General features: G+C 35.5%; 1 protein-coding gene across 1 annotated transcript in view; it reads left to right on the top strand.

Moving 5' to 3' along the window:
* Qki (QKI, KH domain containing, RNA binding) overlaps positions 1-22,256 on the top strand; it is a 154,523-nt gene extending 132,267 nt beyond the window's left edge. The window contains exons 11-14 of the mRNA XM_013517307.1: positions 12,885-12,972; positions 14,207-14,506; positions 17,246-17,320; positions 21,212-22,256. Of these exons, the coding sequence (XP_013372761.1) occupies positions 12,885-12,972; positions 14,207-14,506; positions 17,246-17,320; positions 21,212-21,228 (480 nt within the window). The 3' untranslated portion in view covers positions 21,229-22,256. The remainder of the gene's footprint in view (positions 1-12,884; positions 12,973-14,206; positions 14,507-17,245; positions 17,321-21,211) is intronic.
* The last annotated feature ends 1,001 nt before the right edge of the window (positions 22,257-23,257 follow it).

Genomic DNA, 23,257 nt, shown 5'->3' with positions numbered 1-23,257 from the left:
AACACTGTGTATGTAAATTAGATGTCAGTAGAGCAGTATTGTAAAAAATGAGAGTAGAACTGTTTTAAGAATTGGAAGATCCATGGCTGAGCTGTGGGGAGAGAGATTGAGATGAGATTCCAAGGGAGTGATAGATATAGCCAGGTACTTTTTAGGATGTTGATCTTTTCTTTAGATGGAGTGGGCACTGCTGAATAGGTGTAAGGAGCTGTGGTCTAGTTTTTTATTCTATCATAGTCATTCTGGCTATAGGGCCAGTGGAGATGGGAAGGAACCAGAGGGCTTGCAAGGAAAGAAGTTTGTTATAGGCTGTTTCAGCCTATTGGTAGTTGGACCAGAGAAGTGAGAGTGGAATTAGAAAGAAGTGGATGCAGTAGGCAGATATTTCTGAGGTAAAATGGGGGATTGGTAAAGGATGATTGAAAAGAAGGTATTGTGCATAACTCCAGAATTCCATTTTATAAAGTAGATAGATAATGCTACTAGTCCCTGAGAGAGGGAATATGACCAGTGACTAGTTTTTTTTACAGCAAAAGTTATGAATTCTGCCTTAAATATAGCAAGGGTGAGATGCTATTTGGATATAGGAGATCACTTGGAGACAGGTCTAACTAACTTGGAGCTATGGGTTTCAGTTATCTGTTTGTGGCTAGAAGTTGAACCTGTAGCCTTTGAGACTCCAAAAAGAGAAGAGAGTAGGACTAAGACTGAGGCACTTCAGTATAGGAAGTGGGTTGTGGGGATGGAAAGTACAAAGAAGAGTCTGGAGAAGAACCCGAAGAGTGAGAAGCAGTAAGAGCAGAGAAAGGCAACTTTACATGGACTAGAGACTCAGTTGACAGTGTCAAAAGCAACAAAGTCTACATTGCCAGTTTGACTTGGTATTATAAAGATTAATTGTAATTAATTGATGAGAAGTGTTTTGGAGGAGTGTTGAATGAGAACAGGTGAAGCAAAGTTTGAAGTAAACAGAGAACCATTTAATTATGACCTAGACTTATAGTCTTGTGAGTTTTTAAAGTATTTTGCCATCAGTCTGCAGATAAAGTTGATTTCACTTACCCTCTTATCTGTCTCTCACCTCTTTACACCTCCCTGTCTATACTGTAATAATAGGGTCCAGGATCATTCTCTGTCACTTGGATTAGGAATCTCTGCTTGTCCTTTAATCTTTGTGATTTTACGTCTCTTAATCCTTATTGTAGAGCTAAAGTGATAATGTACTTTTAAAACTCAAATCTAATCCTGATTTTCTTTGTGGTACAGACACTTGAGTGACTTCTGAATATATCCCTTTGAGCCCAGCATTTACTTTACTGTTACTTCGTAAGCCTCATTCTTTCACATTTTGGATTCTAGATTTTTTTTTTTTGTAAATCTTGATTTTATTTTTTCTTAAAACCATCATTCTCTGCTCTTCTTTAGCTCTTACATGGCCTATGAGTCTCAGATTACACATCATTATATACCAGTAATTGCAAAGCTATTGTGTCCTATTCACCATCGGTCTAAACTTGTCCTGGGGTGCTTGCGGTATGGTCCTATAAAGTCCCTATCAGCCATTTGTTTTGATTTCTTAAATTGCTTAATTATGTTTTTCATCTCCTATCCAGTGAGTTCCCAAGAGGGCAGACTTTATCTGTTTGTTAGGTAAAACACATCCTAGCTGTTTCAGTAAACTTAAGAAAAATAAATACAGTCTTTCTTAGGGTTTTAAGGACAACAGTATGAAAACTTTTTGATAGCTTATTTAATTAAAAAATATAAAATTATATAACAGCCATTAAAAATTCCCGTGTATACTTAAAATCTTGATATGAATAAAATATGAGATTTTCATAGAATAGTAAAGTATGAATAAAGTGTAAGATATACAAGACCATAGATTTGGAATGATGATTCTTGAGTACATGTGAAAGTCAGTAGTGATTCAGAGTTCTCTTCTTTCAGTCCTTAGTTATGTTCTGAACAGAACCATGACCCTTCCTTAAGAATTTGTTGCTGTCAGTTTTCTTCTCCCTGGAATGGTACATAATTGGTGTTTGTCAAAATAGATGGGTTTTGTGTTTGTGGAAGAGTCTCTGAGAAAGGCAACTCCCTTCATTAATAACCTCATCCTTGGCACCCTTAGAAAGCTTGTCGCCTTCTCAGTACTCACATGGCCCTTTGTACAACTTAAATATTTACCCAGATGTTTTTGTTTTGTTTTTGTTTTTGTTTTTGCTTTTTTTTTTGAGGCAATCTGGCTTTGCAGCCTCATTCTTTCACATTTTGGATTCTAGATTTTTTTTTTAAATCTTGATTTTATTTTTTCATGAAACCATCGTCCTGTGCTCTTCTTTAGCTCTTACATAGCCTATGAGTCTCAGATTACACATCATTACATATCAGTAATTGCAAAGCTGTTGTGTCCTATTCACCACCGGTCCAAACTTGTCCTGGATATAGATCACTTAGAGACAGGTCTAACGTGGAGCTATGGGTTTCAGTTATCTGTTTGTGGCTAGAAGTTGAACCTCTGTAGCCTTTGAGACTCCAGAAAGAGAAGAGAGTAGGACGGACTCACTCACTTTTCAACTCACTTTGTAGCCCAGGCTGGCCTTGAACGCAAAGTGATCCTCCTGTCTCAGCCTCCCAAGTACTGGCATTACAGGCCACCACATCTGCTAGTTGATTGACATTTTTGTGTGTGCGGTGCTGGGGATTGAACCCAGGGCCTTGTGCATGCACGGCAAAAGCTCTACCACTGAGCCACATCTCCAACCCTCACCCAGACTTTTGAGGTCATCCAGTTAAGTTTTGCTGGCTCTTCTATAAAAGAACCTTTGGATCCTTAAAATGCTTTCCAGCATTTATCATTTTCTCACCATTTCCCGACTTTGGTTTCTACTGATACTTGTGTTACTAGAAGGTCTTAGGCTCATCATGCTAATGAATATGTTGCAGTTCTTAATATTCAGAAAGCTCAGAATACATGCTAAAATAGCAGTCACCGTGAATAAAGTTAGGGACCAACTCCCAGGATGACTGTGCATCATCACTTTGGATCTTCTTACGTCACTGCTGCCCTCTAAAGTAGGGTTCATATGGTGTGCTCTTTTGGTGCAAGGACCTTGCTCACAGTTGATCTTGCAAAATTCCAAGTTTTAATTCTAGAATATTTTCTTATTCCTAATAGTCCACTCTTAACTTTTCCACTCGTTTATTTTATGTTTGCTTTAAAATGAATTCTTTAACTTGATAATTTTGCTTACTCCTTAAGAAATTGGGAAATACTTGTAATTTATGGCAGAAATAAAATGCTTTCCAGCCGTAGTGGAATGTGTTATTTACACTCTTAAGTTTATTGTTATTTAATTCTGCAGGTGTGGTATACCAACCGTGCTTCAAGAGCTTTGGAGGGAGGGGCTGTCTAAGCAAAGTAAATATTAAAGTGCTTTTTAAACATAGTGATACAAATTACTTTTTAACTTTACTGTAAAAGGACTGTTAATGTGAGAAATAATACTGATGACATAGACTTTACATGTTAAGATTAAAAGAAATAAGACAGACAGTTCTTTGTAGACTATGAACAGTTTAAAATATGACTTTTATTCAAATCATGAAAGAAAAGCCTGAGAAATACTTGGTGTCTCATTTCTCTGAGCAGCTGTACTCTGCTGTTGTTTCTTATATCTACCTCTAATAAGCTTCATTTAATTTTTTGTAAATTAAATGGTCATCTGGAAGAATTAGAACGTGGAACACCTAATCATATCTGACTTTATTGTTACTGTCATGTATCATAGAGGTCAAATGTCATCAGGTGACATGTAAAAAAATGTCAGACCCTCCTTTTCTAAAGTTTTTCTATTTTGACCTGACTTTGAGTTTCACAGTTTTAGTTGTTTACATTGAAGGTATGCCTTTAGATAGCATATAAATCAACAAAGAGAAAGAGAGAAGCAACCTTAGTTGTCTCAGGTGTCTCTGTGATCTACATACAGAAATAGTAGTGACCTATTTTTACTGATTGCCAAGTGGCTATCTCCTTATACTCTTGAAGTCATCAATTATGCTTAATGGCTCAGAAATCTCAGAATACTCCCAAGGGTAAAGGTAGTTTACTTTAAAGAAACCCTATAGAAAAAAAGACATTATACCATAGAATTAACTTGGAAGTCTTGTGAGAACAGCTGGGAAGAATTAACAGTTTTTATCACAGATCTTCATGGGTGATCTTAATATTCATACTTAACCTCTTAAAAGTGTGTGCAAAATTTTTGCCTGCATACTCCTGTAGAATTTCTAGAGGAGTGTGCAGTTACTGTCTGAGAGCGTCTGTGGTCCTTTCCTGGTGATTTTCATTTGGTCTTCACTGCCTCATCTGGACTCTTGTCATCATCCCCATTACCCCTCACTGAGCTAGCTGTTCCATTTTTTCTTCCCTCAATAGATGATACATCTGGAAAGTAAGGCCATATCTAATTCTTTTTATCCCCAGGTAAACAATAGGTCTTCAGAACTTAATCAGTAGTTGATAAAATGAATGAATGAATAAGTTAATTCATTTTTCCATGTCATAAAATCAGCACTCCTTCAGAATATGAGTTTCATCTTCAGAACGTCTTGTCAGACATTGAATTTGATAGGGTGTACCCACTTGGACACTTTCCCACTACTACACTTACATAATCTTTTCTTGTTTTTTGCTTCTCTTCTCCACCTCTCTCAACAAATAGATACTTAGATCGTCATTATTTTGAGGTCCCTCCTTTTCTTTTTATCTTCTACTATAAAATAGATCTCCCTTAAGTTCCCAGTTTGTAGTACATATCCTATCTTATATCCCAGCCGTGTTATCTAATAATATCTACCTAAAATGTAAAATTAACTTGAGGTCTTTTTGTCTACAAAATTAATGAGGTGGGCTCTATATTACTAGTATGTAGCCTGAATTGTGGATCATAAATAAAGAGTAAAATAAAGAAGTTTGTCATCCCTGTTTAGTTTAAGTCACACTCAACACTGGGTGGAATAAGGGGTGTATTAGCTTTCTGTCACTCTGACAAAACAACTGAGAAAGTTAATTTAAAAGGAAAGATTTAAGTGGGCTTACTGTTTCAGAGGTCTCAGTTCATAGTTAGCCAGCTCCTTTCTTCCAAAGTTGGGCATGGCAGAAGTTGCTCACCTTAGATAAACCAGGAATCAGAAAGGTAAAAGGAGACAGGAGGGAGCCAGGAACAACAGATAGTCCTCAAGGTCATGCCCCTGTGAATCATTCCCTTCAACTACTTCCCATAATAACATCAGATAACCAATCCATCTGTGAATCTACTGAGGAAGTTAGACCCCCAATGATCCAATTACCTTACAGAAGCCCTACCTTAGAACCTCAGTGAGCGTTTTACGGTTACATTTTAGATCCAAACTGTAGCATTGGAACATGGCTTTTCCTTTCTGAAATCATTGTTACTTTTAAGTGGACCTCTTTTGCCTTATTGAAGAAAGGCAGAACATTCTATTGTAAGGTGGAAATCTTTCTTAGGAGATGGAGATATCATGAGTATGTAGGATTTTGAGTGTTTGAAATGTTTCTGGTTAAATAAAAGTGTTTAACACTCTCTTTACCTTGTTTTGTATTACCTGTGAAAAGTGTCACTGCTAAACCGATTACTCTGATTAAATGGGAGTATATCAGACAGGGTAGCAGGAAATATAAAAAGATGAGTGAGGCTTTTTCTCATTGTGTAGTTAACATTTTGATCCATGATTTAAACTAAACAGGGATGGCAAACTTATTTATTTTATTCTTCATTTATAATCCACAATTCAGGCTACATACTAGCAATATAGAACCACCTCATTAATTTTGTAGACAAAAAGACGAAAGAGTGTTGTGAAACAGCAGTCATTTGGCCTATCATTTAAACTAAAGGCACTTTGCAGAGATCAGCAGGTTGCATTGCCCACATGAAGCAAAGAGGCTCTCCTATGCAAAGAAGTTCAACTTCTGCTCAGAGGGGGTTCAGTCACAATGCTTATAGTTTCTCTGATGCTCTGGGTTTCTGAACGCCTTCGTTTTGTGTATGGCTCAGCATGTTCTGTGTGATAGTAGGGACTTGTAGTTATCTGAAATAACTGAAAATAGAAGACTGGGAAAAGGGGATGGAATCAAGGAAACTAAATGGACTAAGAAAAATAATACTTGAGCATGACCGAAACTGAAAGTTCACATAGACTCTTCTCATAAAATGAAGTTGGTGGCATGAGAGGAGAACCTGTTGGAATGGTCATAAATGCCAGTTCAGAGGGTATGAATTAGTAATGCAGAGGCACTTACCTTCTCTACCAGTCAGGAAAACAGAAACCATACTAGGTGTTTCAAGAGAAAGAATAAAGACATTGGTCAAAGTGTTGAGAACTGAGGAAAGGAGAAGAAGACAGGCTATAATACAGGTTTAGAAACAGTACAAAATAGCTCTAACCCTAGAGGAGATCAGATAGAAGGGGTTGATACTATTACTAGACAAGAGAGTGTTGTGTGGAGTTCGAACCCTGAGGCCTCTGACGTGGGGCTGCTCATCTCTGCTGGAACCTGAGGAGCTCAGCAGAGTGGATGCTGGTTGGCTGGTGCTACTGCTGCAGAAAGTCCAGGAAAGAAATGTAGAGCAAGAAACAACTGCACTGACAAGGGTAGAGCTGAGAGGCATTAAATGAGGGAGCACGTCCATTCTCCCCTCAACCAGCTCTTATGGCTTGCTTTTCTTGACACCCCTCACTATGTCTCAGTTGAGAGAGCCTCAGAAAACCATTTGGCAAAAGAGAAGTGATTATAGAATGCTACACTAAGCATTTCAAAGCATGTGTATGGCAAATTTGCTTGAAACTTAATAACTACTGCATCATTTCAGAAAATTTCTGAAAGTGCTGTAAACAGTATGTATAGTTCTGTATACTTCCAGTTTTGGAGGATAAGGTGGAATACTTCAACCCAGTTCCTAGTCAGCCATGTATGCGTAATACCTCCATTTAAGTGTTTAAAGTGGGTATTTCAAATTTAAACTTTAAAAATAACTTCTGATTCCATATCCCTCAACTTTTAATCTTATTGGGTAGAACCACTATCTGCTTTATTGCTTAATCTGAAATCCTAAACACCAGTTACTAATTTCTATATACCTTACCCTGTGCATCCAACTGATCAGTAAGCCTTGTCATTATTTTTCATTTTTGTTTTTAACTCTACCCCATTCCACTTGATCATCTTCTGTTTCCTGCATTAAAGTTTGTGCCCAAAATCATTAATCATACTGGGTCCTCCAAATAGCAGAATGAGCTTTTAAAGAGCAGAGAATGAGCAAAAATTCTATTATGTCACTAAAATGCTTTATTTAAATTTAAATCAGTGAAGTTCCTTGAGAGTCCTTTGTCTGCCAGGGCTTGGTAAGACAAGCTGAAGTTACTGTTTGGTATTAAAATCTTTATAAAATTTGATCCCTGTTTGTTTTCTCTAATTTGTTTGTTCAGCTCTTATTCCCCAAGCAAGTTAGTAATGAATTTTTTGTGGTTAGAGAACCTTCTTTACCTGGTATTTCAAATTCATAGAAAAATAAAGATCAAAATGTAGAAAAGATGAGATAGCACATGAATGTGTGTGATTGATTCTCCCCCAAATAAACAGCATAATTTTATGGACGTAATCTTAGTATATGTGAGAGTCATCAAAAAAGCCTTGGAAAGGAATACAGTTACAGTTATTGAGCTATTGAATGAACACACACGATGCTTCTAGACAAGAGCCAGTCTAATGTGGAGGCAAAAAACCACTAGGTCTATGTTAAAGGACCATGAACAAAATGTTGCAGATAGGACTATGTGCATAAGAGTGCAGTTTCATGAGTGCTAAACTGGACATTCATGATTTTTCTCATAGACAGTGATTCACATTATTTTTTAGTTGATGCAGTTTTAATGATTTGGCAGATATTTGCCCATTTTTTTCATCTCTATAGTAATTATATTTTTGTAGGGCTTTTAGTGTTACTTTCTAGATTTGAAATTAATAAGTAAATTGTGATTTTCTTCATTTGTAATGTGAAGCCTTTGATGAATTCAAAAGATATTTGAAGGCATCACAACCTTGGAAAAGATAAAATATAGTGACTAAACCTTAGAAGGCCTCAGCTTTTTTTTTGTTTGTTTGTTTTGTTTTTTTGTTTTTCTCTGGTACTGGGAACTGAACTCACGACCTTGTGCTTGTCAGGCAGGCGTCTTGCCGCTGAGCTAAATCCCCAGCCCCTGACTAAACCTTAGAGATTGAATCACATACCCTAGTGGAAGCTAGTTTTGCAGTGTGATATTGTATAACTTTGGATTAGCCACCTAATTATCTAAGTCTCAGGGATCACACAGTACCAATAAATTAATTTTGTTATGGAGCATAAATGCTTAAATGATGATCTGATGTCTAGTTCTAGTAAAGTAGAATATCATGTAAATTGTTCTACCTTAAAATTTCAAAACTGCTGTTCTCATCTGCTCTGCTATTAAACATGACCTATTTCTATCACTTTAATGTAGATCTTAAACATGGTCGATGACATACCTGTATCTTATTGTATTACATGTGTAAATTTAAGTATGTTTATTTCTATACTTCCATAAATCTTTCATACATACTTGGAAACACCCCCAAATCAGAAAAAAGATATGTTCACAACTTGTCTTTATCCCACTTAGTGTATTTTTCCGTCTGTTACAGATTAAGATTATGGGGGCATTCCCTTAGATCAGTTATGGTGAACTATAGCTTTTGGTGGTCACAAGCATCCTGCTGTGGCACCCATGCCATAGGTTCACCACCACCACTGGCCTACACCCTGCTGAGGGCATTTTATAACCTGTGGTTCATTATCTTTCTGTAAATCTGAAAAATTCTTGAATCTGAGGACACTTCTGATATTACAGGTTTAGGTCTTTGGAAGTGTTTGTTACATTTTAAAACTGTATTTCAAAAATGAAGGTACTTTTCATAGTGTTTTAATAACATTTACATAATACTTCCTTTGTAGTTCATCTACCTATGACTTAGCAACTCCACTGCTAATATTTGTCTTACGATAAATGAAAAAGCCATGTGTGAGGATTTTCACTGTGGCTGTATTCATTATATCCAAAAAAAAAAAATGAAATGTTTGTAGCAGAAAAATGGATGGACAAACTACTACTCAGCCATTTGTTAAAACAAAGAATTACCGGTACATGCAGCAGCATGCATGAGTGTTAGCAATACTGTGCTGAGGAAAAGTAACTAGACATAAAAAAATTACGTGTGTTTCCATTCCCTGAATTGTAGAATAGGCAGTCAGACTCGGTGTGACAAGAATCAAATGGTGGTTGGTGTCTCAAACATAGGTGACTTGGTTGGTGTGAATGTTCTCTGTCTTCGTGTGCATTCATCAGTTGATCCAGTGTTACACTTAAGATCTAGAAATTTACCACACCAAAATTATACCTTGAAGCCCAAGGATATAGCTCAGTGGCACAGCTCCTGCCTGACAAGCACAACGTCCTGAGTTTGATTGAAAAAAAGACATTACACCTCGATTTATCTAAAGACTGTAAAACATAGGACAAATACTTAAATGAGAACTTTTGAGATTGCAGATAACCCCTTGAATTAAGATATATAACTTCAGGATGCCATTTTTGATCAGTTGTTATCCTTGACAGAAGTCTAATTTGCAAGCCAGCTGTGGTGGCACATGCCTATAATCCCAGCACTTTGGAGGCCGAGGCAGGAAGATTGCACTGGGTTCAAGCACAGGCTATGCCTACATAGTGAGTTCAAGACAAGCCTTAACTACATAGCAAGACCTTGTCTCAAAACAAAGTCTGTAATTACTGACTAGTAGAAGCTCCAGAAGAAGCTCCTTGACTATAGAAAAAAGTTAGAGGCCACACTGTACAGCTTAATGAGACCCTGTCCAAAATTAAAATACAAAATAAATGGCTGGGTATATAGCTTAGTGTCAAAGCACTTGCCTAGTGTAGACAAGGTACTGGGCTCAATCTCAAGTACTACTCCCTGCTTACCTAGCACATACAATGTACTGGGTTCAGTCTCAAGTACCTACCACACTCAAAAGGACAATAGATTTAAGAGTTTAGGAGCAAGGTTTAGATTTGAAAAAGATATGGTATACACCTCTACTAGGATTTAGGCAGGTTCCTATCCCAAATTTCTGCCCAGACAAAGACAAGTCGAAATAATCCCTTCCATGTGAAAATAATTCTGTAATGAACTTTGTTTTTCATGAGACACACAACATCATGCTCTATGAGTAAGAGTGGTAAGACTGGTAAGAGGGGTAGAAGTATACTTACGTACAAGAGAGTGAAGCTCATCTGCAGCAAGACTACCTGGGCTGAAATGCCAGTGGTGCCACCCTAGACCTTCTGCTTTTCTGGGGAAACAGTAATTTAGCCTGCCATAATGCGCCCCAGCCCTGCATGCATAACCTACTCTCAGCTTCAGCTGATGACATTGTGATGGGTAGAGCCAGCATTTTTAATGAAGACTTTGCTGCTCTTATTTTTATTATTCTGTTTTAGTGATCTCTGCTGTGTTTTCAGTATCCTACATCCTGCAGATGTGTCCCGTACACAAACTGGCGGGCACACATTCACTTCTTCCATCAACTTTCTCTTTGGTTTTCATCCATGTTTGACATTGTATCTTCGCCTGATGAGTGTTACACAAAAGAAGCAGCTCAGTTCAAATGTATTTTCTGTTGCCTGTTCTCTGTGTGAAAGATTTTTTTGTGTCATCTTTCTGTTTTCAGTGTTTTTTTCTGACATTGTCAAGCTTGAAAGCAGTATGCATACTGTTTCCTTCTTTGAAATATAGAGTATAATATGTAGTACTTTCAGTGTCATATAATATACTTTTGGTATTTGGTTTTGAACCACTTAATTTTAATTTAATTATTAATATTAATAGTGTTACTGAACGTGTTCTAAAATTTTTGTCATAATGAATTTTGAATTATTCTTTTCTAGTAATGATTTGCTTATTTTTAACCAGTAATTTCTTTGTTTTTCAAATAAATCATGTTTACTTTTTTTTCATTGATCTTTGTGCCAGTTGATGGGCGTCAAAGAGTAGCAATTCCACCATACTTGTGTCTTTTTCCTGTATTCTGTTGTAGAGTAGGTTTTTAAAAAGTCATCAGTGGGACACTGAATGTTAATCTTCATGGTTTTACTCACGTTTTTCTTTAATTCTGTGTGATTTATTAAAAGTCCGCCTGGCAGTTCTGTTTATTACATATTACAGCACACTATTCCCTGCTATGATGCCTAAGATCTTTGCACTATTGCAGTTGTACTTGTCCTAGTTCTGCCCTTTTTCTAAATCAGAAATAGCATTATATCAGTATAACGTATCATTGGTTCATTTTTCTTTTTAAATGTTAAATCCTAATGACTGGATGATGCATTAAAGTGGGTGTACTCAGTTGCAACCCTACAACCATTTTCAAATTGATTTCATAGATGGACCTGGAACTGCTACTTCCTTTTACTTTGGCTAATTAAAGCTTACCCTATAGGATTTAGACATTGGGATTTGAAAACAAAGCTAAAGATATGACACACCAATCCTATGAAAAGTAACTACTGGCAACTAATTAGCGAAGGGGCACGTGATAAATAAAAAGTAAGCTTTGTGCTCTCGGAGCTCCCTCTGGGAGTGGTGATGTTCAGCAAGCTGTATGTAGTTCAGGACAGAAACTGTGATCTGGGGGCAGCGTCACGAAGACAGCATTTTGACGTTTGTGGGACAGGTAGGGTTTAGAAAGAGGAACGGACAGGTTGAACAACCAGCAAAGGAGCATTGGCAGTGGAAGAAATGAAATGCATAGAGATAAGTAATAAGGAAGTATCTTATTTGATTTTTAATGCTAGGAATATATGCAAAATGGTGAAAAATTGGTTCAAGATGATAGTTTAGGCTCAGATCATAGGTAGTTTAGATCTTTTATATTCTTAGATAGTAACAACATTGAAAGGGTTTAAGACATGAGAATGTTGAAAACCTTAAGATAACAGTTGTGTTATGGACTGTAAATCTGACCCTTAGGTAGAATCTATAGATTATTTATAGATTAACAGTCACCATTAACAGAATAGTTCAATAGTTTGGGTACTGTGTCTGTAATGACTAGAACAAGTTCATGATCACTCATGGAGGATCCAAAGTACATCGGTATGGCCGGACATTGTAATGATCAGAGGTGATTGTAGCTCTTGTCTCTAGATATTATTAGGGTTCCTTTTCACTTTTAAATGTTTCTTGTTTTGGGCAGTATATCATATGGTGGCTCTAAAGGTAGAGTACCACAGAATTAATAGCACATGCCTAATCAGATTGATAGGTGAGAGGGATGATGGCATAAAGAATAGAATATATAATTTTTAGAATTTTTGTAATTGTGATTAATCTAACTTTTCCTTTTGTAGAATTCGCAATAAAATTCTCTTACCTGAGTACCACAATAAAAGTCTTGTATATTTAAAAGTCCTGTGTGTGTTTCTTTTAAAGAACACATCTGAGTTTTGAGATATAAGCAAAAAAAGTGCAAAGCTTTTAGGAAAACTTTAAATCAGTATAGCATATATTAAAACTTTTTTTCAAATAGAAATGTAGCCAGAGGCCATTTAGAGTATATTTTGTATAATAACATGCCATCACTGAAAAAATAGACTTTAGTATGTCAGCACCTTTTAATTACTGATCTTTATTTTTCTGCTTGAGACAGGTGGCTTGTATGTAGATCTAACTGTGAGCTACATGGACAATCTCAGATGCTTACTGCTCTTGTGTTTTCTGTGTGCAGGCAGAAGGAGAAGACAGCCTGAAGAAGATGCAGCTGATGGAGCTCGCAATTCTGAACGGCACCTACAGAGATGCCAACATAAAATCACGTAAGAATGGGAACTGACCCCAGGGCAATGCTGTCTAAGCTATTTTGTCTACAAACCGTTCTCCTTTTGGCAGCATAACGCATGAACAGTTAAAGACCTGAAGTAAATGTGTCATTTACTGTGGGGCTAACAGTCTGATTTTTGATGATCTTGATTGATTGCAGCTCTCTCTTGATACTTAGTTAGGATATTATTCTTCAGATGAAATTTCAGCCTCTGAATTCAGGAACTGCAAGAATTGAAGGCTTTCAGCTCATGTTATGTTACATTTATCCAAAAGACAAAATTTTGAAAGCTTTAAAATCTCATTTAAAGTATATTTCAGTGCAATGACCCTTCCGGTGAATCCTTTTTTGCTTGCATGTTTCCCCTCCAGTATTTGTCCCTGTTGAGTTCACAGAGATCAGTAGGTGGTAACTATTTTCAATCTGCTTTTTTGTTTTTAAGGGATGTGTGCATGTTTTTGTGAGTTACAGATGATTGCTTTTTATATTTAATATGAAACAAAGTGAAATTTATGTTTTGAGACAACCTAAGGTTTACACGTACCATTTGTATGAACGTAGTAACATATTAGTAATTTTTTAAAAAAATACAATTTTAAAGTTCCAGCCAACTTTCCAAAATGTGGACAACGCAGTGGGTTTAAAAGTAATTGCTTTACAAGTGGTTGAGAATGTGAGTATATCATTTTTAGTCATGAATTTAGAAATAGGACTCTGAATTCTAAAGGTTCAGCTAATTTATATATACACCTAATGGTTACTTGCCTGACTTATTATAATGAAAATTTTTCTTTAATTTGAGACTGATTTCATTTGGAAATATACCAAAACTATTTCTGTGGACTCCAGTTATACATTTTTTTTGTAATATCTTTTAAATGCAAACATTTTTCTTGTGCTTTTGCATGTACCTTTATTCTCATGAACTCTTAAAGACAAATATCAAATATATGAACAAATGACATTTTAACAGTATCATTCAGGGTTTGTTTTTTTTTTAACAGTGGCTTTTGAATTTTTGCACGTTTTAATCACATTGGGAAAGGGAAAGCTGATTGCATTTGATTGGTGTGCTTTGACACTTTTGTATGATCAGTGCATGTACTAATGATTTCCTTTTATTTTTCTTCTTTCTTGCTTTTCTTTTCTTTTTCCTACTCCCCTCTCATTTTCTCATATTTTATACTGCTGTCCCTGTACTTCTTTCTAAATTTCTTTGCTTACTGTAGCAGCCCTTGCCTTTTCTCTTGCAGCAACAGCCCAGGCTGCTCCGAGGATCATTACTGGGCCTGCGCCTGTCCTTCCTCCAGCTGCCCTTCGTACTCCTACGCCAGCTGGTCCTACCATAATGCCTTTGATCAGACAAATACAGACCGCTGTCATGCCAAACGGAACTCCTCACCCCACTGCTGCAATAGTCCCTCCAGGGCCCGAGGCTGGGTTGATCTATACACCCTATGAATACCCCTACACGTTGGCACCAGCTACATCGATCCTTGAATACCCTATTGAACCCAGTGGTGTATTAGGTAAGTTTTCTCCATAAGTAGTTAATAACATTCTTCATAAATTTGCTGCCCTAAACTTTGAAATGATCTTACCAGTTTTAGGGAGGCAAAATAAAATTTCTATTAGGAAAGACTGAAAACTTTATTTCAGTTTAACAGTTCCCCTGTTAAAAAACTGCTCCTTAGTTTCGTTTAGATTCATTTGGTAACTCAAATTCACTTTGGTTGGGTAACTTTACTATATGAATTTTGAAAAAGAAGCACTTTCTGCTTTTGACATTACTGGAGTTGTACTTGACTTTATTTTAGGTCCCACCGTATTGCCCTATTGGCTCCATCAGTTCCACTTCCCAAAGTTATATTTTTGTCTCACTGATCTATTTGGCAGCTAAAATTTCAACTTCCGTGTGAAAATATTTTGAGGATTTTATAGAATGTATATTACTGTGTTTTTAAATGTTTGTGATCACTTAAAACGGGATCAGATTACTAGTTGCATCCTTTGGGATTTTCAGTTTTTGTCTTTTGAATTTCTAATTGACATTAAACTTGAGATGCCCTCCTCTAACTTCAGTAGTGCAGTGTGGCATGAGTGAGTGAATACTAAGCTACTGGTTTCAGAGTCACACTGGAGGCAGAAGTTAAGATCATACTAGAAACGCTTAGTTTTACATGAACAGAAAGTAGTGTGCTCGAAAAAGACATTACTGATACCTTTTTTTTATAGAGTGGATTGAAATGCCAGTCATGCCTGATATTTCAGCCCATTGATTTGCTGGATGAAGGACTAGAGTACAGCAGCTGTTATAACACGACCAGTCAATGTGGAACAAACTGTTTCCGTGCAACCCCTTTGTTTTACCAGACAGAATTGAATACTTTTTTCCCTGAATTGTATATGACCTTGGTGCTGCATGCAATGCTGTTGACTTTTAGGACTTGGACCTTTTACAGTTTTTCCCCCCCAGCATTAATATTGATTTATAAAAATTGAAAATCTTTAATGAACTGGACTTAAGATTTAAACTTGAAAATTCATTGTTCAATTAAAGAAAACCACAGCGCTCTGTATGTTATCTGTGTGTGTGCATGCACTCAGGTGCCTTTTGTTTTATGAACAAATACATTCTATTGTACATGTTTTATGTCTAAATCATTGTATAATTATAGGTCAGAGCTATACCACAGAGCTGTTGATGAGAGGCTTGTTTCTGTTGCACATTTCTCAAAGCATTTTTAAAATAACATATAACCTATAACCTTATTTAAGTTTTCCTTTCTATTAATACTCTGTCCTATGGCTCATGCATGCTCCTTCCCCCCAGAACTCCTCTCTGCTGCACCCACAGCATCTGTTCCTGAGGAGTTAGGACTCTTGACTTCCTACTGGGCTGGGGCTCTTAACCGCCAGCTGCCATTCATGACTTTCATTTCAAGATCTCCCTGGTTTTGCCATGTGGAATTTGACTTGTGTACAATTACTCATCTAAAATGAAAACGAGGTGATGGACCAGTTTATTGCATATAAAGAGTGAGAGGCACTGCTGTGCAATTCATTTCTTACTGTAAAGCATCATGTCTTTTGTTTGGGGAAAATTTTAATTATGAAATCTTAATTATTAGACTGGCAAAATTAAGAGCAAAATATACAAACACCTAATTGACATTCATAAGGTGGTTAATAATGAGTCTTAAATGAAAAAGAATATCTATTATGATGAATATTATTTTTCACTTTGCTTACCTAAGCACTAAAACATGATATTTACCCCTTGGAGAACTGAAGAAATTACTTAAAATTGCTGAATTACAATAAATTTGCACACAGATAACATGCATGCTATATGTAAAGTCTCACATTAAATTATCTAAAATTAGCATTGCCCTTCAAAACAGATGCAGACATGTGTGTTGGTGGTAGTGAGGAGATTGGTTTAGCATCAAATCTTCATTGATGACTAATTTTTAATTCCCTTCCTTTTATCTTTAGGTATGGCTTTCCCAACGAAAGGCTAAGAATTCAAGATCGGTCTTAACTGAACCCTCATCAGATCTGAATTTAACAAATGCTTAGTCTCAGCAGCCTCCGGGGAAAAAGCTTAGCCTAGCAGTCAGTGGCTTACTTGCACTTTTTGCACATAGATATAAAGTAAAAACGTGTTATTAATTTGGTTTAGTCTGTAATATCACAAAGTAATGGTAATTTATAAAGGAGTGTATAGTAGTGTACTGACTGCTAAGTGTACTATACTGTTTGCTTTACTAATCACCTAATTCATTGCAGTTCATACTTATTGACTCAGAGTTTAAAACCACAATCTGTAGGCTTTAAGAATTGCTTTTAAACCTTTTTAAAGTAACAAACTCTGGAAGTGGTCTTAAGGTTAGTAAATAATTGTCAGTATTAAACATGGCATTATTTAGTCCTGCTGGAAGAAAGGCACTTCAGTGAATATGTGACTAGTAAAGCTCAAATATGTTTGCATCTAATAGAGTTCATGAAATACTGTAACTTGGGGACTGTAAATGAATGGATAAGATAGGTTAAGGCCAATATGTTTGAAATGAATGCAATATTAATAGATGCATATATGTGACATATTACAGTTAATTTTAAAACTACTGTGCCTTAACATGTTTCTTAAACAAACTTTTGTGGTAAATGAATATTTGAAATCCATTTTGATAAACCTGCTGTTAATGTTTTCCCCCCCTTATGTATGTTTTCTAACTTTGTCTTGGTAATTGCAATTTAACTAGGTGCGGTGGCTACTAAAGTTCGAAGGCACGATATGCGTGTCCATCCTTACCAAAGGATTGTGACCGCAGACCGAGGTTAGTTTAGTTCTGCAGTTCTTGTTTATAAGAAATACGTTGGGTGTCCATAAAATGTGCAACACCACACCTGATGGAAAGTGTAACTGCTTACCTACACTCTATTTCCTTTTTTTCTGAACTCATTTGTAATGATTGACAGGTTTAATGGTTGGGTTTTTTGTTTTGTTTTGTTTTGTTTTGATTTTTCTCCCTCATATTTTAACTTATTAAATTTTCTATTATTGTGTACTATGATTTATTCCTACTAAAACATAAATTAGTTGTTTTGGGGAGCTATTAAATTTTTTTATGTTGCCTTAACTATTTTTCAGTAATAACTTCGGCTAAAACTTTCCTTTTATTGTTCTAAAATTTTGGGTTGGTATTGCAAAATGAATTGAATGGATGGTGCTTTAAGGAGAGGAGTAAAGGAATCTATGCCTCCTGTGTACTTTTGGAGAAAATTGAAGATTTAGTTTCCTTTTTTTTTTTTTTTTTTTTCTTTATCATAAAAACATTTGAGCCACTGTATAAACATGAGGCTGTATGTGTCAAGTATTTTTAGCTGAAATCAACAAAGTCAGGACTGTGAAGATATTTTTCATGTAGTGGATTTGTTTTAATCAGAAAATCAGCTCCCTCTTATTCTTATAGTTTCTTGCCAAAATGAATCCCTCTGATTTTTGTTATTTGCTGCTAAAATACATTATCTGAAGGTATACTATCTCCTGAAGTTCTGTGGTATATGAGATCCAACTGTTTTGGATATCCTTTTTGACGAACCTGTGACTGGAAAATAAGTCTTCTTTTTTCTCCTTTTCAACATTTGTAATTTGTGTCCTTGGACCCTTTTATAAATTATTCATGCTTTTGAGAGAAGGTATTTTCGGTTTATTGACATTGAATTGTTTTCTAAGTTTTTTTCACCACAGGAATCTCCAGCATAATAGTAAAGGATTTTAAATCTCTTATGGCACATTATTAACTAGTAATTAAATTGGTCAAAGACTCTAAATTTTGATAGAGAAAAAGTGATAGACTTTCCATTTGTACATTTTCTATGAATTTAAGAAAGATATATCTGGTTGAAATGGTTCCTTGGATACTCTGGATAAATACTGGACACAACTGTTGTCAACATTTAGAAATTAAATGCCTTTTCAAAGACATTGATACTATTTATTTAGCATCATATCTACTTAAAGAGCCTTGAAGACTTTTAACTACTGCATACATTATTTGTAGTGACTATTCTATGAACAGAATCAGTCCTAAGCTTGATGATTATCTGTGAATATACTTCTTGCACACGTGTCCAGCATAGACACCTCTCTTCCTGCACCAGAGAGAGCAGTGTGGGGAAAGTCACTTTCAGGTTAAAGACACAGGGTCCCATGAATAATCTCATGAATAATTTGAAGATTTATTCATATTTCTGATGTCTAAAAAGTATATGAAAGTAGTTTCTTTCTGATAAATTTTCGCTCCCTGTATCTACCCCCGTCAGGAGATTTCTCATCATTTTAACACTGTAATTATTGACTTAATACCCCAGTACCTTCAGATAGTTGAAAATATTAGAGGAGGATTTTAATGCATTTGGAAAATGTCAGTACATTCCATGCATGGCATTTTTGCAGTTATATGTGTTTGGATTAGTTCTATCACTGTTTTTATTCAAAGTGCAATGTCAGCAAACCGAAATGGCTATTTTTTTTTTTAAAGTAACAATATACTTGTTACTATCACCATAGGCACTCATTGGGTCTAAGGGAGATGTCTTAAGTCCTTTCATTTAAATTATTTTATGATACTACTGTTTTCTCTATTTTTGAGGTTTCTGCTTACTTTAAAAATCTTTTGAAGAGAAGATTATTATTACACTCATTTGATGCAAGGAAAAAGCTCTTGGACGTATAACCATGTAATTCTATGTGATCATTTAGAGTACTACATGGTTGACAAATACCTAGTTCTTTACTAAAAAAAAACACCTCTAAACATTTCAAAAGTGAATTTGAAGCTTATAAAAGGCCAACTGACTCTTTAGTTTTAATGAACTACAAGTGGTTTTTCACAGTTGACATGCCTGTATGTACTGTAGGTGGCTGCGACTTGGCAGAGGACATATTCTAGGTATACTGGTATATATAAATAGTAGTTGGCTTTGTTCATATATTCCACCCTTAAGGAAGCATAATAAGAAATTTTTATGAGTAATGATTTTACAAAAACCATTACTTATATAATTTATACAAGAGACTTGAACAATTTTAATCAGAAGTATAATATCAAAAATGCTTTAATCCGTATTTTGGAACACCTGTGAAGAAGTAGTATGGCTATCTCATGTGAAATATTTATTTTCTCCTTTCCTTTTGGAATAGCATTTTTCATTTAAATAAAGTTCTACTTCATTTTAAGAAATTCAGGGAAGATTTGGGCACATTGAAGATGCAGTATTTTTGTGGTATTTGTATACTATTCTAAGTAGTAGACTGTAGAAAACATTTTTTCATCAGGTGAAGGTAATAAATCAGGCCATCGTGTAGATCATTTAAACTCTGAACTTCACATCTACCGGGTTTTGACTTATGAAGTGGCACGGAATCTTAACTTTGCACTGAATATCTTTTCATTCACATCTCCTCTGCCTTAGTCACAATGGCAACAGTACAGAAAATTCTATCAAACCTCAGAATATAGTAGAAATAATGAAGCTGTTGAATGAGTCTTAAAAATTATACTACTGTTAAGTGGACCAAGTTTGGTGAAGCAGAATGTGACAGAGGTTGATTAAGGAAGGAACAAGTCAAGGACATTGGGAATGATAACTTTTCCACTTGAGAACTACTTTATGTTTTACTGTAATTTTTAAAAGTTTTTTGTTCTTTTTGTTATTTTGCAAAAGAAAATAGTATTTACAGGTGGCTTCTTTTAAACTATAAAATATAAAGCAGGAATGTATATGAAATGTCAGATTTTATTGTATTTGCAGAGTATTAGCTTTGAAATTGAATAAAGAAAGCTGTTTGTAGTTTTAAAATGCCTTATTGGTATCAATTAGAAATTTCTTCTATTTTTTGATGTACTTAGAGCTCTTTTGAGGTATAGAATTTTAAATGGCAGGATTTTACAGTGTTTACATGCAAGTACATTTTATACGTGTTCTATATGTGTAAAATAGTATTCTCAACTGGAGAGAGCTGGCCAGTGCAGAAGGCCTGGCCTTTCCCAGTTCCTGTGATGTTGCCTCCACTGCTAGACTACAGTATTGCTTTGTATCATGAGGCCAAGAAACTCCATGTTGTTTGTAAATAGAATAATTGAAAAAGCAATAAACATTTATTGAACAAAAGAAACTTTGTTTGGCCCAGAGTTTATGTCAAACCAAATTGTTCGTAGAAATTCAAATTTCTTTAGATTCCATTTCTGTTAATCATCAGTTATTAATAATCACATCCATCATTAATAGCTGCTTTAATGCTTGCATCTGAGAGGATACTAATGCTTAATAGCAGTCAGATACTGATAACTGCACTGACTGTTCAAAATTCTGTATATGAAATCTATTCATTGTTTTCCAATTTCCTTCATTGACTGCTACTAACTATTAGTTGTTAGTTGTATTTTATTTCTATTTTTTTCCCGTTAACCAGTTTTTTTTTTTTTTTTTTTTTTTTGTGGGAGTGGGCTCTTCTTCATTTGTTTAAATCATGATATGAATTGTCATGATTTTAATTGTATTCTGTAGATGGTGTCAATCAGTTTGTCAGAATTAAACATGCTTTTTTTATTAGTTGTGATTAGTTTTTCATGTTGTCATTAAGCCGTCACTAGCTGAAACTAATCTCTTCTCTATCTTTTCTTTTCTTTTTTTTGTTTTGTTTTTTGTTTCTAACCACCCAGCCGCCACCGGCAACTAACCTATGACCTTCTGACCTCTGAACTCTTCACCCAATGATGACCTGACCATGCCTGCCTGCTGATCAGTTAACTGGTAATCGCCTTTGCTTGCCTGTCGTCAGTGCAGCGAGCTGAGGCACTTGTCCGTTCGTCTTACCATCTAACCAAACAAAAGACAAAGAAATTGTTCTCCAACTCAGCTTTTTTTTTTTTCCCATCTGGGTGAAAGTGGTTCTAGCACCTGCACTGAATAGTAGTAAAGCAATAAGGCCCAACTCATCCCACAGCACTGATCATCTCTCAGTATCCCACCCTAAGCGAACGGTAAGAAGGCCTCTCTTAAGAAGGGAGACATGGCCCTTAACTACTTGATAACAGAGGCAGTTACTGTGAGAGACTTCTAGGAATCTTTTTCTTCTCATAGCGAAGTCAAAGCTCTCTGAATGTACTGTGTGATGATGCATCATGCATGAACCTTTGGTCAGGGATGTCATTGGTGAAGTGATTTCAAAAAGTATTCAAAATTTGATATGCTGTTTAGTCACTACAGTGCCCTCAAAGGGCAAAAGTTGCAGCCTTTTTTATATTGCCTGCCAAAATTTGAATTATTAGAAGAAAACTGTGCCATGAGAGAGGAACTTAACAAGGAGTTTTGAAAAGTAATGCAAAGAACAAAACTGCAACACTATTTTTAAAAAGATGAATATCTGAGTAAAAATTACTGAAACTTTATTTTACACCTCCTTAAAAAATATATGAGAACAAGGTACATGCATTATGTGTCACATTACTGGGCAAACTGTTCAAATATTTTTTTTAAACCTCCCTGTATAGAAAAAAAAAATCATTAAGGATGTAAAAGCCATGCTTGCCTATTTGCTGTATACATGTAATGAAATTGTAGATAAAGTGTAGTGCATTGAAACAAATGAACAAAAAGTAGATACTTTTACTATACAAGGGTGCTGGTGCAGAAAAAATATATATATTTTTGGAAATGTAGCATTTTATACTTTCAAGTGTTATAAAAAAGAAAAAGAACAAAGAAACCCTTTATTTCATTAAATGATTTTTTCTGGTGGTTGTCAAGAAACAAAAGACCAAAAGAGCCTTTTTGTCTTTCTTTTTTATTTTTTAAGTATTGGAATAAGTCTAAAGAAAAGAAAGTGCCTTATTTTCCTTCATGGTCATTTAGTCAAGTGTCTTGTAAGATCAGCTCCTCCCTTGGAATAAAAGTGAATGCATGTTCCTCAGTCGCCCAGTATGTGAATGAAGACAGGAGGGGAGACAAATGAGTTGATGGTTTTAATTTTATGATTTGTGCCACATTATTTTGATGTAAATTTGCCAAATCTGATACTGTGAAAAAGTTTGATAACTTTTCTAATGTCTGACTAGTTAGTTTTAAAACATCATTCTTTTAAAAATCATAATTGAGTACTTTGGGTTATTGCAGTCTTCAGCATTAGCCCAAAGGATTCTGATATAGAAATTATGAATGATCTGAACATCAGATCAAAAATTACAGACAAAATTATTCTATTTGGAGAAGGGGGATGCATTGGATGTTTTCTTAATTGGAGATAATAGTATACCTAGCAGATTTTTTCACAAAATAAATCTTTGTGATTTTCATTCTGGAAACAATATTTTGTAATAACCCACATTTAATCAGACTTCTTTATATCATACCAGATAACTGTATAGTCCATCTCTCTGCTGGCTTTAGTAACTGCTCCTCCTTCCATACATACCTTTTTTGTTGTCCCCTTTTTTAACTTTAAAAGAAGGTGAAAAACTAGCATCATTGTGTATGTAAACACTCAACTACATTTCAGGTTAAGCTTCCAATTTCTCACGAAGTTCAGTTTTATAGTTGGAACAACTTGTGTGCAAAACCTACATCTAAACACTTGAGGAAATAATCATTAGCTGTTCAGTACCAGACGTGGCAAATCTCAAGTGGCAGTGGACTTCCAGCTCATCAACTCGCTCTATCTCCCACACCTTCCCAGCTTCACAGTCAAGGTCAGCAGGAAGCTCAGTCTG

This window comes from Chinchilla lanigera, unplaced genomic scaffold, assembly GCF_000276665.1.
Source record: "Chinchilla lanigera isolate Chin_1 unplaced genomic scaffold, ChiLan1.0 scaffold00038, whole genome shotgun sequence".
Lineage (NCBI taxonomy): Eukaryota > Metazoa > Chordata > Mammalia > Rodentia > Chinchillidae > Chinchilla > Chinchilla lanigera.
Note: the sequence above shows the minus strand (reverse complement) of the source record. Positions and strands in the feature narration are given on the sequence as shown.